Here is a 15,264-nt window from a genome sequence, read left to right as displayed (position 1 = left end):
ACCTTTTGAAATAGAGGAGATTAGCTTGCCAACAGGACTCGAATCTCACGTTTTACCCTGCTGGGATTTAAAATTTTGGCACATATAGAAATAACTGACACTGTGACATGACAAAACTATATCAAGCTCCTACCATTGTTTTTGTGAGGCTCCCCCAAATTTATGTGGAAGTATATGAGGTAACATCCATGATTTCATTCTTCATCATCCTCCTCATTTTTACCAAGCCCCAAAGCTGCGCCTTCAATGTCCGTTTGTGCTCCGAGCAAATACCCAGCCATTGATGGGCAGCAGAGTCTTCAGGTGGACACGTGCATCTTTTTTCATTGCTCTTCTCCAAGTTTTCATTGCTCTTCTCCAAGTTTTCATCGCTCTTCTGCAAGTTTTCATCAGTGGACTGACATAAATCTTTGTTTGTTAGTGGCAAATTTTAAAATCAGGTATTCTGAAGATTCTTGGGAAAAATTGTTTTAACCTTTTTAGTCTTGCATTGGAATTGTTTATTCTTGATTTAGCATCTATCTGTGACATAGATACTACAAGGAAATCCCGATATTGAGAGAAAAGGTATCTCACGTGGAAAAAAATACATGTACTTGCCTGTACAAATTTTAGAGTGGTGATGTTCAATTTTAGATAAAAGTGTGTTGAAAGTCAGTCTCAGTGAGTCCTAGAGAATCATCTGACTTGTGTTGATTTGTTGGTCTGCAGTTTAATTCAGCTGCTAAGCAGCTGATTGAATGGGATAAGCCTCCTGTGCCAGGAGCTGACGCTGGAGAAGGTACCTCGGCAGCAGTGCAGAGCAGTGCTGCCCCAAAGCACTCTGACACCAAGAAGAACACCAAAAAGCGGCACTCCTTCACGTCCCTCACCATGGCCAACAAGTCCTCCCAGGCGTCCCAGAACCGCCACTCCATGGAGATCAGCCCGCCGGTCCTCATCAGCTCCAGCAACCCCACTGCGGCCGCGCGGATCAGTGAGCTGTCCGGGCTCTCCTGCAGTGCCCCTTCTCAGGTGAGTCATCTCGAGGGTGCGAGAAGAGTTGGCCAGATCTAGTCACCAACTGGATTTATGTGTGTATTCACCAGCTGAAGAATATTGTTTATTTTAGCCTTCAGAAGATAGCAGCTTTCCGGAGGAGCAAAGCTTTCCTCATTTTGTAGGTGGAAAATGGAGAAATAACTTGAGCGTGTTAATCCAGAGCTATTTAGTCACTTTCAGAGGAAAGACCAGAAATTAAAAAATGATTTATCAGTTTCACTAAGCAATCCCTCTATTTTACACAAAGCTGCTTTGGGAGATCCTGGCAACGAAAACTTTATCTCCATCCAAACTGAAGCTGCTATGGTCAGAACTCATAAGGTTTGCCATTGCCTGCATCTGTGTAACTTACCTTAATGTTTGGGTCCCCAGTCAGACTTATAGAAATGGGGCATTTAGTTTAGTTTAGTTTAAATTAGAAATCGGCCTAGCATTTTTTAAAAGCTCATTAATTCATCAACACTTTGGACTATTTTAAACAAATATCTGTACATTATTCATGTGTTAGTAAAAATGCTCAAGAGGATAGGGAACATTGATTAATTCATTTGGCAAACATTGGCTAGGCGCCTTATTGTAGGTTCTTCGTGGAACTACGTGTACCAAACAAAATACTGGGTTGGCCAAAAAGTTTGCTTGTTTTTTTCTGTAAGATGGCTCTAAAGCACATAGTTGTCTTTAACTTCATTTGAAACAATTTTGTTAGATTGTATTATGACAGTTGTCATATCAGCGTGCATTTAAAAAAAAACTTACCGAAGTTGGTGAATGTTTGTGTATTCATTTTAATATTGACGATGGAAGAAAGTAAGTGACATTTTTGGCATATTGTGCTTTATTATATCAATTGCGTAAAACAATTGAAATGCACAAAAAGATCTCGTGCAGTGTATGGAGAAGGTGCTGTGACTGATCAAACACGTCAAAAGTGGTTTGGGGAAAAAAGAAGAGGTTTGGAAAGTTTTGTGCTGGAGATTTCTCGCTGGACGATACCCCACAGTTGCATAGACCCGCTGAAGTTGATAGTGATCATGTCGAGGCATCGAGAACAGTCAGTGTTAAACCACACAGGAGATAGCTGACATACCCCAAATATCCAAATCAATAAAGTCATTGGTGAAAATGAAAAATGTGTCTTCTATTTTATGGAAAAAGCTAAACGGACTTTTTGGCCAACCCAGTAAGATAGAGGACTTCCCTATTTTTCGGCCTTGACCTTGGACTGTATGTGAGCATAGCACAGGCGCTGCTGTAGTCATCCAGTTAGAGGACAGCTGTGTCCTTCTCAACCCACAGTCCAGAGAGCCTCTTTCAAAGGAGCTGGCCACAAGTGGGAGAAGTTTCTTTGAAGTCTCATGTTCTATTGCAAAAGTTCATGCAGATTTTATATTCTACTCTGTAGTATCTATAGCTGTGGTTTTTTTTTTTCTTAGTTCTTATTTAAGGAGCTGTGGTTTCTTAATTCCTATTTTTTTTTAATGTATTGGTTTTAGAGAGAGGAAGAAACATCGATTTGTTGTTCCACTTACTGGTACTTATGCATTCATTGGTTGTTTCTTGTATGTGCCCTGACTAGAGATTGAACCCACAACCTTGGCATATGGGGAGGACATTAACCGACTGAGCTAGCCAGCCAGGGCTATAACTGTGTGTTTTTTGTTTTTTTTTAAACCATAAAAATAAATTATTTTCCCTTAAAGGAAAGAAACAGAAGGGAAAAAGAAAGAAAGAAACCAACACACACAGTCCTTATTCTCAAAAACCCTGCACAGTTTGATATTATCTGCTTTGGACCACAGAAAAACTTTACAGCAGCTTTTTGTATTCCTTGCTAATATTGAAACTTATTTTCTTCAGACTCATTTATTTGACCCTGCTCCTTTAGATTCCTACTGTAGGTTATGAGTTAAATGCTTTCACTCTCTGAATAGGATTGCATTTTGTCAGTGTGTTTTAAGTGGTGGGGCCATGAAACCTTTGGTCTTCTGAGCGAAATAGGACACACACACACACACACACACACACACACTAGCACACAAGGGCGACGAGGGCAGTGGTCTTCGTTGTGTTCACTGATCTATCCCAGATGTCAGACAGTAACCACTGCTGAATGGAGCACGACGTACCAAGTGAGGTTGCTCTGGAAGGGTACAAAAGGGAAGATTTTTGAATCAGGTTCTGATGGAGGAGGTTAGTAAACATTGTCATTCACGATCGAAAACTGAATCATTTGAGTGTTTTTTAGTGACCTGCCAACATTTGCATGGTGATTTTTTTTTTTCTCAAAGACTTATTTATATTTACAGAGAAGGAAAGGGAAGGAGAAAGAGAGCGAGGGAAACATTGATATGTGAGAGAAATGTCAGCCGATTGTCTCTCACATGCCCCCAACCAGGGATCTGGCCTGCAACCCAGACAAGTGTCCTGACCAGTAATTGACCTGGTGACCTTTGGGTTTGCAGGATGATGCCCTGCTTAGTGAGCCACACTAGTCAGGGCTGCAGTGATGTTTCTTGAAATAAAAGATCGGCTTCTGTTAAGAATAATGGCAACTCACAGTGGGAAATTGCTTTAAAAGCACGGGCAGTAATCTTTTGGCAGGAGAGAAGATGAAAAGAGAGGAAGGTAAACAGTGTTCGTATCTTCCTAGAGAACTCGGCAGTCAGGTGTGAGCATGCCCGACGCTGCCGCCCCAGAGCTGGGAGTGAAGACTATAAAAGTAGAGCTGTTTTTGTTGGGGTTTGAGTAGCTTAGGAAACAAGGCTCTTTCTGTGTTCCATTAAAACAGCTCCCCCTTCAACCATTCCACCCCCCTCCCATATTCTGATTCGTTCTGTTTTCAGTAGTAATGTGTTGCCTCGGGGAGAACTTATTTCTAGAAGAGGACGGGAGATGTTTGAAGTGCTGCCTGGCTTCTCCAGCCTAGGTTTACAGAAAACACCACTTGTCTGGGGTACTGTGTACGCGTGGGAACCACAGTCCACAATAAAGCCAGGAGTGTGTGTGGCATGCGTGACAGGCCATCACTCCCCCGACCACAGAGCGGAGGGGACGTGGAAAATGGTGCTTGTGAGACTGGTTTAAGTAGGGCTGTCTTTTTCTTCCGCCCAGGGAAGGACTGCTCAGTAGATTTGACTGAGGCCCATGGCTGAATGTGTCTCTTGCTATTGACCTGATTTTGTCTTGCTTTACTTTAATTAGGTTTGGTTGCATTTATTTAAAAATCCAAAGTCAGGGCCCTAAAGAAGTAAGTGTTCATTTTTCTCTCACCCAAGTGAGAGCCACACGTAGGCAGTTCAGTGCTGGTGTGCTGGTGCCTTCCAACTCACCTTTTCACCACGTGGTTAAGTCTTTGTCCTCATGTTTGTGGAGGGCGGTTGGAGATCTCTGTGTCCCATCCAAATTCTAGGCAACAGGATGGGGAAATGAACCAAAGCGAGGAGCAAAGGGCTTGCGTGCTATTTTATTCCGTGACTACTGAGTGAAGACAACTTTCCAATACATAAAGTGAAAGATTATTTAGCAGGCTCTGCTGTCCAGGTGGGCCATCAGAACAGATGTGCCCAAACGTCTATGACTGACACCTGTAAAAGCACGTGATGCCCCACACCTGTGATGGGTTTTTTTGGCCTTTGCCAGCTGGAGGACTGATTCATATAATTGAGTTTTTGTGGCACTTTTTTATGCTCAGTGGCTTCTGGGAAAGCAAGAAATCCACCCACTCATTCCCATTTGCTCTCCCCACCTGTTTCCCCTCTCCGCATAGTCCTTTCTGGTAGGGGGGACCCACCTCACTTGCAGTTTCACGAGAAAAGGATGAGCACAGCATACAGTCAGGTTGTCCCTCTTCAGGGCATTTATTCTGGACATGCCCACCTTCCGCCACTTTTCTGCTTTTCATCATGCTTTGGTGACTTCCCTTTCTTCCTTCAGCGGCAGCTCTGTGTTGAACTGGTGTTTGCAGGGTTCTCCATGTTCAATGCTTCACTCCTGTGCCTGTGATGGCAGAGACGTCAGGGAACCTCTGGTCTGGAGATGTGAAGTGACGTACTTGTCCCAGACCATGAGCTTTTTAGCAGCTAATTCTCCTGATTCCCAGTCTGGGGCTTTTAGAGAAACGTCAGAATTGTAAAGACCGTACATAGTGAGGTCTTTCTTAGATGTTTGTAGGGCCAGGCCCAGGAAGCTGTATTGTGGTGGGTTTTCTTCTGCCCCCAAATCTTCCTTAATAATGGCGCACGCTTTGAAGTGCACTCCACTGTGTCTTCTAAGAAAGACCATCTTTTATGTGGTGCCAATCTTGCAGGTGTCCTTGGAGTGTGTATGTCAACCTTCATTGATTCAGTGGCCTAATGAAGGCCATTAGGTTTTATTCCAAGAATGAAAAACCAGTTCTTCCTATTACCCAGTGTTCTTCCTATTACAGATTGATTAGAAATAGACTTTGATTCATAGAAGAGACAGAAAGTGAGGGTTCGAGGAGAAACTCTTGTTTGTGGCACCCCTGGAATCTGCTTAGGTTCAGTCAGTATGTGAGCTAACAGGTACAGAGGTAAATTTAAAAGGACGTGGGGTCCATGTATAATACAGATTTATTGGTGACAATTAAGTCACAGGCTGTGATGCTGAATCTCCCGGTCCTGGCAGGGGCTGACCCAGTGGGAAACTGTGAAGGTTCCTCAGTCCCTCTGGGAACTAACTAATCTCGGAGCTTTTCTTTGTCCTGATCATCTTTTTCTTAATTTGTGGGAATTGAGGAAACCATGTCTGGGATTAAGTTTTTATTACCAAAAGCCTAGCATTGTTTGGTGCAGCATTGTTTCCATGGGGAGACAAGGTCATGCCAACGCCACGTCTTCAGGAGTGAAGGAAAGACGTCATTTGCACAGGAACCCACACCCCTCGTTCTGCAGCATCAAGTGACACGCTGCTTTCTGCAGTCGGACCTGCTGTGCAGCTTGGCTGGAATCGATCGAGTAACCAAACCCAGGCGATGAAATGACCTGAGTAACTCAATTTCTTTCTAGTAAATTAATCTTAGGTAGTATCGAGGATAAGACACCTTTGAACACAGCTAATTTGGCTTGACATCGTTCCCTTAAAGGCTCTATAAGTAATTGCCTGTGATAGGCATGTCTAGGCAGCTGCATTTTAATTACGTGTCCCCACCGTAAGGTAGAAATCGTGAAAATGCTTCTGAAAGTAGCAGAGCACCTGAAAGATGTCACATAGATTCAACATACTGATAGAAAGGCGGGTATTAGGCTACGACCCCTGTCAACAGGATTGTCAGGGAGATGGCCAGCAGGCTGGTGGAGCACCCGAAGGGCCTGACCATCTGAGCAGCCACGTCGGTGGTCGGTCGGTCGCATCCCCGAGAGGCAGCACGTTATTGTGAAAGGCAACAGCAGTTGACCTCTACGTGTAAAACATTGTAGTGACCGGTACTTATCACGTGACTTCCTAGTGTCTTAATACAGATTAGCAGGCAGTAAATTTTGGTTGAATATACTGAAAGGGATTCTGCCTTCCAAAATAATAGAAATTATGGATTAAAAAAATTGTTACTTGCCTTTGCAAGGTTTAGCTGCATGGTATAATCCATTGTATTAAATACAGTCTTTTTGTTACCTTTTTTTCTTGGCAGGTTCATATAAGTACCACCGGGTTGATTGTGACCCCACCCCCAAGCAGCCCAGTGACAACTGGTCCTTCGTTCGCATTCCCATCAGACGTCCCCTACACAGCTGCGCTTGGAGTGAGTACAGTTTCTCCCATCTCTGTTTGTCGTTTAGGTATTAGTCACGTTAACCTGGCGCACTCCACCTCCTAACACCTGCAGTTTACCTGACACTTGCTAGGTGGGGCGTATCTCTTATCTATCTCTGTTAAACTTAGAAAAACATTAGAAAGTCTCTTGCCTGCGGCCTGCCAAATTTTTCACAGTGAGGGTCAGTGGCCTGAAGCTATTAGAAGAACTCTGTAAAATACTTTTAATTTTCCTTATAGTTCACCCTGATTTCCAGGAGATTTAACCTTTATTTCTTTTGAGTTTGTCGACCTTTTCACAAAAACACGTTAATAGAAATACTGAGGTAGCTGGGATCCCTAAGGCTAACTGGTTTTCTTTAGTCACACAAGTAAGTCGATTTCAGATCTCTGCATTTACGATTCACCTTCCTTAGTTTCTCGTCTTCTGTTGGTATAACCATAGCCTTGGCTGCCCGAAGGCCCTGGCTGCCTTGGAAGGCCCCTTGAACTATGTTGGTTTTCTTTCTGCCCATATAGCATCCTGCAGACAGAATCTAAACACTGATTGCTTTAAAACATCCTAATGGGGGAAATTAATAGGAAGAATGAGGGCAGCCCAGGGAAGTAGATACTAAGAAGGAACACTCTGGAGAGAAAATTAAAAGGGAAGAAGCAAGCAAAGGCAACCTCAGGTAGCAGAAACACAATGGTTTAAATCCATGTTTCCTAAAATTATAGGCAGTTGAACTGCAAGGAACCAGCAATTGTGAGACATCTCTCATTGAGGCCAGTGCCTTGCCTTATACTTTCAGACTGTTTCAGTGCTGAGTTGAGCGAGGATAGGAAAGATCACCAAGTCAAATGATTCCAGTGGACCCCACCCCTATAAATTACTCAACCAAATCTCAACTGATTGTGATATTTTCAGAGAAGTGGTGTGGCCTGTTGATGGGGGCACAGACCTGGGCTGGAAGCCTAGGTCGGCCACTTACGTTATAGGACCATGAAAAGTTACCCAGCCGCTTTCAGCCTCCATGTCCCTACATATAAAATGAGACTAATAATAATACTCACTTCAGAGAGTTAGCGCCACGCCTAGAACGTGAGCGAGGTGACTGTTCCTGACCTAGTTATTGGCCTCTACTGAGCACTGTGTCGAAGTGAGCCTGTGACTGTGCTCCTGGTTTACTTCAAGAATGCCTTGGAGGGCCTGGTGCACTTCTCACGGGTTTCTCTGCCCCCCTGTACCAGGAATAGTGAGGCTTCTAAGCAGCTGGTTTGTTTTTAGGTTGTGGATTTTATATATGTTGTAAAGATTATAGTTCCCTCTGCTAGAATGCTTAGAGCCAAATTGGTACCCTTCTCCAGCTGAGACCTCACACTGTTGTTAGTTAAAATGTTGGCCCCACCTCGTTTTATTGTCCTCATTTTATGTTTGCCTTGTTTTTCCTTTTATATTTGTCTTGATACATTTTATAAATCATTGAAAACCGACTTTGAAACAAAGTGGGATATAAATAAATGCAGTTGTAACCTAGCTTGACTTAGACTTTTGGAAACGGTTTATGGAGTTAAGCATGTTCATGTTTTTAAGTGGAAGTTAATAATGTTCTGGTTAAAGGTTAAAGGGTTTTTTTTTATGTTTCCAGAACGATTCTAGCTTCCTTGATAGTATAAGAGTTTGGTGCGGGAGGGCAAGTTGCATTGACACATCTGAGGAGAAGATGAAATTCCGTTAACTTGAGGAAATGGGGTTCCCTGACATTCCGGTAGCCTCTGGGTATTTCGACTGGAGCCCAGTTCCATAGCCACCCTGCCCTCTGTCCTCGAGAGAAGACTCTCCTTTCCTTCCTGCCCCTTCACCATCCGCTGGTATTCCCATTTCCAGAAGACTACTTTGCATGGAAAAGTTCTAACTTGATTTCTTAAGGGGGGAAAAACTGACTTTCCTGATCTTAGAAAAATTAATTAGTAGAAAAGACACAGAGCTGGCTGAGTTTCACCCACGTGAGCTAAAAATTTTACGATAATAGTAAATGGCCAGTTGCTCTTAGCTGGAGGTGCACTCTAGGGCAGATCAATGGGACCCGTCACAGGAGAGCACAAATATACAAAAGTTAATTTACGTTCAACGATTTTATCCTAGAATCACAGGAGGAAGCTTGCATGTTAAGCAAGAGGAAGGTCTATTAAGTGGTATGTCTACTGTGCCAATATCACTTAATGAACAACTAATTATAAACAGACATACCTGTCATCCCAGGAGATGTCTAGATCTCAGAGTCCCTGGTAGGTTGGCAGAAATGAATTTAATGTTAGGTGTAAGTGGAAAACATCTCAGTGGCACGCACCCTCTGCATCTCTGATTAATCACAGCAAGTATCCTTTTTGAAGTCTGAAGTGTTTCCCACGACCACGAGCAGCATCACAGCGATAGTATGCGCCTTGGTAGGATGGAGACTATGCTCTCCGTGGCGTGGGTTTGTAGGTAATAAATGCCACCTCTAGAATAGAAGTTGAACATTATGTCTGGTGCTTTTTATGAATTGAGAGTTTTTAATCTTTTATGCCAAATGAAGTTAGGAACATATTGTCTCATACATCTCACATGGAACAGTTAAAATGTTAAATATCTAATATTAGAAACAAAACTGTTATTATGTCTGTCGGATTCCGACATCAGTCTGTTAATAGTAGTGAGGGTTTTTTCCAACTGATTTTTTGAGGATAAGAGGATAAAGATCTTAGCCTTGCATCTTCCGTACAGTGGTAGAAAACCTTTTTCAACAAGTGATTCATAACCCCTGATCCTCTCTGCCCGCTGAGAGGTGTTTAGCTGTAAGATGTCATAGGGTGCTCAGGTCAATAAAGGCCAAATATGGCCCACAGACAACTTATAAACAGATTGCATCACAAAAATGTGTAACCCTAACTAAAAAAGTATTACACACACACACACATTGTTTAAGGAAACAAGATGAAACGATGCCAGGTTCTCAGAAGAGCCAATATGTAATTAATTCATTGAAGCCCACGATAGAGGCTAAACAGAATTTACTCCTGTCAATGGGATCGGGGAAGCTTCTAGAAGTGGAAGGATGGGGCTGCCAATCTTGGCAGTTTGAGAGGAAGAAATACAGCCTCTGGAATTGGCAGGAGTTCTGGAAATGAGGACGAGGGGTAGGATATGTCCAGCAGCAAGTGTGTCCTGTCCGCGGCCTGGCACCCAGCCCACGCCGAGAGAGGGCACTTCTTTCCTGGTGCCCAGTCACAAAGGCGGGGAATCAGGGACTGCCTTCACAGACGGGCACAGAATTCGGATCTGTGTTTTTCCTGATCCCAAAGCCCATGCTTCTTCTACCATGTAAAACTGGTGCTTCTTCCAAGATCAGTCGGTCGTGGGAGGGAACCCGGGCATGGCAAAACATGACCAGTTTACATTAGCAGACCACCACTAAGTCCTGTTTCTGAGCTAAGTGTTGTTCAGAAATAGTCACTCTTGCCTCAGGTCATTACCACGTACTGGTACACAGAAGGCCTGAATCTGTGGAAGCACAAGCAGGAAGCTCATTTTTAAGGAATATCAGCATAACATCCAGTTTTCTACATCAGTGTTTCTGTGGCCTGGGCCATAGCTACGGACAGCTTTACTGTGATGATATATAGACTTTCTGCATTTCCGTAAGGCGACCAGTGATGGGCACTGTTTAAGCCCCTATTAATTTAGCATGCAGTATCCAGTGAACATGGCATTTAAGTATAGGATCTGGCTCTGTACAATAGTAAGTTAACAGAATACGGTTAGCATGGTGTTACCTGTGCTCCTAGCAGGGACCATAGATGTTTGTGCTTTTTCCTGCTGGTGGAGAGTGCGTGCTGGCCGCTGGAGCCAGGGCCACGAAATAATAGGCAGGTCTCCAGGTCAGCTCTGGGTGAATGAAAGGCTGTGGTTTGCTCTGTAGAAATTTCAGGTCTTGCAGGATAGCAAACTGCCTGAAGCACAGCACCCAGTGGATTACCTTTTGAACTTCCACATCACCAGATTATTTCAGTTTAGGTTGTTTATAAAGCAACCCACAGAACTTCCTAGTCTGTCACAGCCCGGGACTCACAAGAGCCCTATCATTTTACCAGCCCCGCAGGGCTGAGCAACATCTAGGAATCTGATTTTAATTAGACTTTCTCTCTTGGTCTTTGTCTGTGTGCTCACATACCCACGAATACACATATACACACATGCACTTTTCCCCAAAGATAGGTAACCCAGCATCGGGGGAAAATCTGCCCGATTTTATTAAGATCACCTGTTTCAACCATATAACGGGAACTATAACTATTTTCTCTCAAGTACAACCTTTGTGAGCTTTCAGAATATTCTTTTATCCACATTTCCAATGCCTACCGTTTACTCTTTGTAAAAGTAATGTGCATGAAACATTTGCTTGCTCTATCCGTTAACTATGAGAGGTGACCTTTTTTTACATTTTGTTAAACCACGACACATATTATTATTAGGTCTATAGATGTCCTTGCCTTCTTTTTTGGACCAATTTAATACATCCTCTGTTTTAATAAGTTAAAATATAACAGGTGATTCTGATTTCCTTTCCTCTTGAAAATGCCATTCTACGTAGTGTGCGAAATGGAGCTTTTTGGTTCTGTGCCTTCGGTGCAACGTTAAGTAATTTCTAGGACCGTTATTGCCGGGCTCCTGCTGAGCGCGTGTCATTTGTCTTCTGCCTTTCCACAGCCGCGCTGTTGTGAGATTGGGCTCAGGGAGGTTGAAATGGAAATCAGTTCAATGGTAATTTTACAGTCTCTGTATATTATTGGATGTACAGTCTAGACTTGTTATCTCACTTGTCAAGCCACTGGTGTGTTATTACCCATGAACTGCCCAGGTCACACATTTGCTGAGTGTTTTACCAAGGGTTAGCTTTACTGCTCTCTTGCTTTGTCTCTGGAAGGAGACCAAATGGAATGAATGCTTGACCTTCTCCTGGTTAAAGGGTTTGAAGGCTCTAAGCCCAAGTCTATGCACATTCCAAAGCTGTAACAAATCTTAATGCTGCTGTGTTTTGTGTGGAGAACATGAATAACGTTCACGAGTTCTGACCTTCTGAGCTGACCTCCGCCTTGTCCAGGTTAGCACTCTGTAAGCAGCTCTACGCCTCATTTATTTCCGCTCTGACTTCTGCAACAGTGTCAGCTGCTGTTTGGGAAAAATTCTTCCTGAAAGCCACTTTAGCCAGAAAATTAAATATAATGTGTGAAACAGTTGCAACATATGTCTAGAATTTTGAAATTTTTTCTACTCAGTTTATGTTTGTCGAACTATGTACATTAATAGGCAGATGAAGTCAGTGTTGATGAGATTCAGATTTTCATTCCAAAAAATAGACATAAAATGTCTGCTATGAACTATGTTTGGAAGTCATTGGATTTTTTCCTACTAATATGTTGATGTATCAAAGTCCTTTATGTTTTCCTAGGTGCATTCTTTACTCGTCACGTTTCTCCTTTGCTTCAGTTTTTACATCTAGTGGTTCAAAGATTTGGGGAGGGCGAGGTGGAGGTTCAGGCAGGTCTTTGTGTGCCCGTTTTCCCAGGAGTTTCGGTGTACAGACCCTAAAGAATTATCTGGGGTTTATAGATCAGAAGGTAACAATTGCGCCATTGATTTTCAAAAGGCATGGAATCCTGTAGGCAGAACCCCATTAGTCTGTGCCCATAAAAGAACCAGCAGCTTTTCACTGGTGTGCTTGTTAAAGATTACCATCCTTGATAGTACTAAATTTCAAAAGCTGGCATAGTTAAGAAAAGAATAAGCAAAAGTAGCAACAACAGCCCAGTGATTGTGGCCTGCTATTGTTTGGGCTTTTTGGAGACCAGGCATCAAAGGGAATTTTCTTCTGGAGGCATGGTTTGAGATACAGCACAGCCCTATCGTTTTGTGTTGTGTCCAAGTTTCAGGTTACAGAAACAGTCGCAGGTTAACTCCTAGCAAGCAGTGTGACATTGTAGCTGCCTCCTTGGAAGGCATTTGGGTTCTTGTCCAAGTCTATACTTAAAATGTTATTAATCTTTAAATCGCCTGTGGTTGTTTCAGTTTTCCTTTCCCTCCTCCCAAGTGTGATAACTTACCTGTATGCTGAAAACGGTTGCTGTGGCTTTAAGATCTTCTAGGAGAACAAGATGGGTTTTTTTTGTTTATTTGTTTGTTTTAAGGAGGCTTTCATATTAGATGGCCTGCTGGTTCTGCTCTGTTTGGATTACATTAAAGTCTTTTCCCATGGATTTCTGATTCCTTTTCCTTCCCACCGCCTGTTTCTTTCTTATACCAGACTATGAATCCTCCCCTGCCCCCACCCCCTCTTCTGGCCTCCACACCACCGGGCGCTACTGCTGCTGCCGCCGCTGCTGCTGCTGCTGCTGCTGCTGCTGCTGCTGCTGGAGCTGCTGGAATGGGACCGAGGCCCACAGGGGGACCCCCCGACCAGATTGCACATTTACGACCTCAGACTCGCCCCAGCGTGTAAGTGAGGGTGTCGTTTATTACTGCTTAAATGTCCATTTCAAACTAAGCCCAAACTAAGCAGAGGTAGAGAAACGGCTTTCTGATATGAGCTGGTGACAGGCTTATGGCTTACCATAGTGGTTTGTATTCTGCAAACTTCCACCCAGTCATGCATATAATTAGGAGACTGCTGAAACAAAATGGGCCTGATACTGGAGCTCGCTGGGCAGCCGTCCTGCCGAGGGAGGGCCGCGCGTGGTTGAGGGAAACGTAGCTGTTTGCTTCTTCCTGATATTGGCTGTGGATGGGACTGCCTTTTGAGCCCTTTGTCTTCACGTTTGTTCCTCACACTGGGACGTTGAGGAACGGGAAGGTATTCCTCACAAATCAGATAGAGTGGTCCGTAGTATGCATGTGAAAAGCTGTAAACCCCCAACAATAAGTATCCAGAAAGGTCTAATTGTCTTGTTCAGGGTTTATCCATGGCAGCATACAGTTAGATTTTTGCAGCTCTTATACTGAGTGAGTTCATAGGATACAGAGAACAGTTTAGAGCCCCGGTAAAAACAATTGGTTAGTGTAGCCAGCCTGGTTTCCGTAAGTTGGGGGCATAGTCACCCTGCATTATGGGATTGTTCTGTACTCTCTGTGATCTGGACTTTTATTTCCCTTTGGCTTTTTCAAACTCTGTATTGCTCCTGGCTGAGCGTGCCAAAGCAGGTGCAGCCCAAGCCTCTAGGTCCAGCTTGTGTGTGGAAGGCAGCATGTCGTGCTTCCCAGGGGGGGGTTTTACCATATGTCCTCATTTGGGGCTACTTCCCTGGCCTAACAAGTGCCATTTAAAGAGCTCAATTTTCCCAGTGGGCACCTAATTTCCAGCAGCAGGTTAGGCACTCTGGGAAGCTGCATTAATTCTTTCACACCCTGCAAATACCACTTGGTGGGATAGTCACCTTCACACCGGGAGGACCTGCTTGGCAGTTCTTAATCAGGAGGGCCTCTGCCTTTTACATGTGGCTGGGAAAACCTGTTTCAAAGGACGAGCACCAGTACTACATACAGGGTAAAGGATTATACTTTGTTTACTTTGTACAAGATGCTCAAGACTGCATACCAAGGACCAGTTTTGAGCATCTTTGATTTTGTCTGTTACTCAGCCCGAAATCAGATATTCTTTCTACCCTAGGTATGTTGCCATATACCCCTACACCCCCCGGAAAGAGGATGAGCTGGAGCTGAGAAAAGGAGAGATGTTTTTAGTGTTCGAACGTTGCCAGGACGGCTGGTTTAAAGGGACGTCGATGCATACCAGCAAGATGGGGGTTTTCCCTGGTAATTATGTGGCACCAGTCACAAGGTATGGTTGGGAATAAATGGCTTACCAAGTTCTAAACAGAGAAGCTTTGTTCTTTCCCACGGCTCTCAGCCTGTCCGGGTTCCTTCTCATATTGTAATCGCCTGTTACAAGCCACCATTTAAAAAATCTGTATCTCTGTTTGCTGAGATCCCTTCTAACTCTGAAATGGTTAGCTTACTGTTCACATGGATATATATGAAATTGTAGGTTTCTATGAATAAATGTACTGGGTTTTAAGTTCCTTGCTTTAAGTAATATGTAGAAGACTCAACTAGACCATTTTTAATATTTTTGAAAATAAAACGTAATGTTTAATATAAACAAAAGCTATATTATTAATACTTACCTGTTTCTGTAAGGCTTACTATGTGCTGTGCAGGCAGATTTCTAAATGCGTTTCACACATTAATTCTTCAGTCCTTAAACAACTCATTGTTGTAGTTTCTGTCATGATCCTCACTTGATAGACGAGGAAATGGAGGTACAAAGAGATAAATACCTTGTGGGAGACCACATAGTGAGCAAGTGCTCAACCCCAGGTGGTCTGGCTCCATAGTCCAACCACTTGATCACCTCTGAATTTGGCAATTATTAATAA

At 43.4% G+C, this 15,264-nt stretch overlaps 1 protein-coding gene across 1 annotated transcript in view; it reads left to right on the top strand.

The window, feature by feature from the left end:
* The window catches only part of SH3RF1 (SH3 domain containing ring finger 1), a 150,327-nt gene that overhangs the window by 112,263 nt on the left and 22,800 nt on the right, over positions 1–15,264 (top strand). The window contains exons 5-8 of the mRNA XM_053930653.2: positions 712–1,014; positions 6,689–6,799; positions 13,137–13,327; positions 14,496–14,666. Coding sequence (XP_053786628.1) covers positions 712–1,014; positions 6,689–6,799; positions 13,137–13,327; positions 14,496–14,666 — 776 coding nt within the window. The remainder of the gene's footprint in view (positions 1–711; positions 1,015–6,688; positions 6,800–13,136; positions 13,328–14,495; positions 14,667–15,264) is intronic.

The sequence above is a fragment of the Desmodus rotundus genome, chromosome 9 (genome assembly GCF_022682495.2).
Source record: "Desmodus rotundus isolate HL8 chromosome 9, HLdesRot8A.1, whole genome shotgun sequence".
Lineage (NCBI taxonomy): Eukaryota > Metazoa > Chordata > Mammalia > Chiroptera > Phyllostomidae > Desmodus > Desmodus rotundus.
This window is presented reverse-complemented; position numbering and strand designations above follow the sequence as displayed.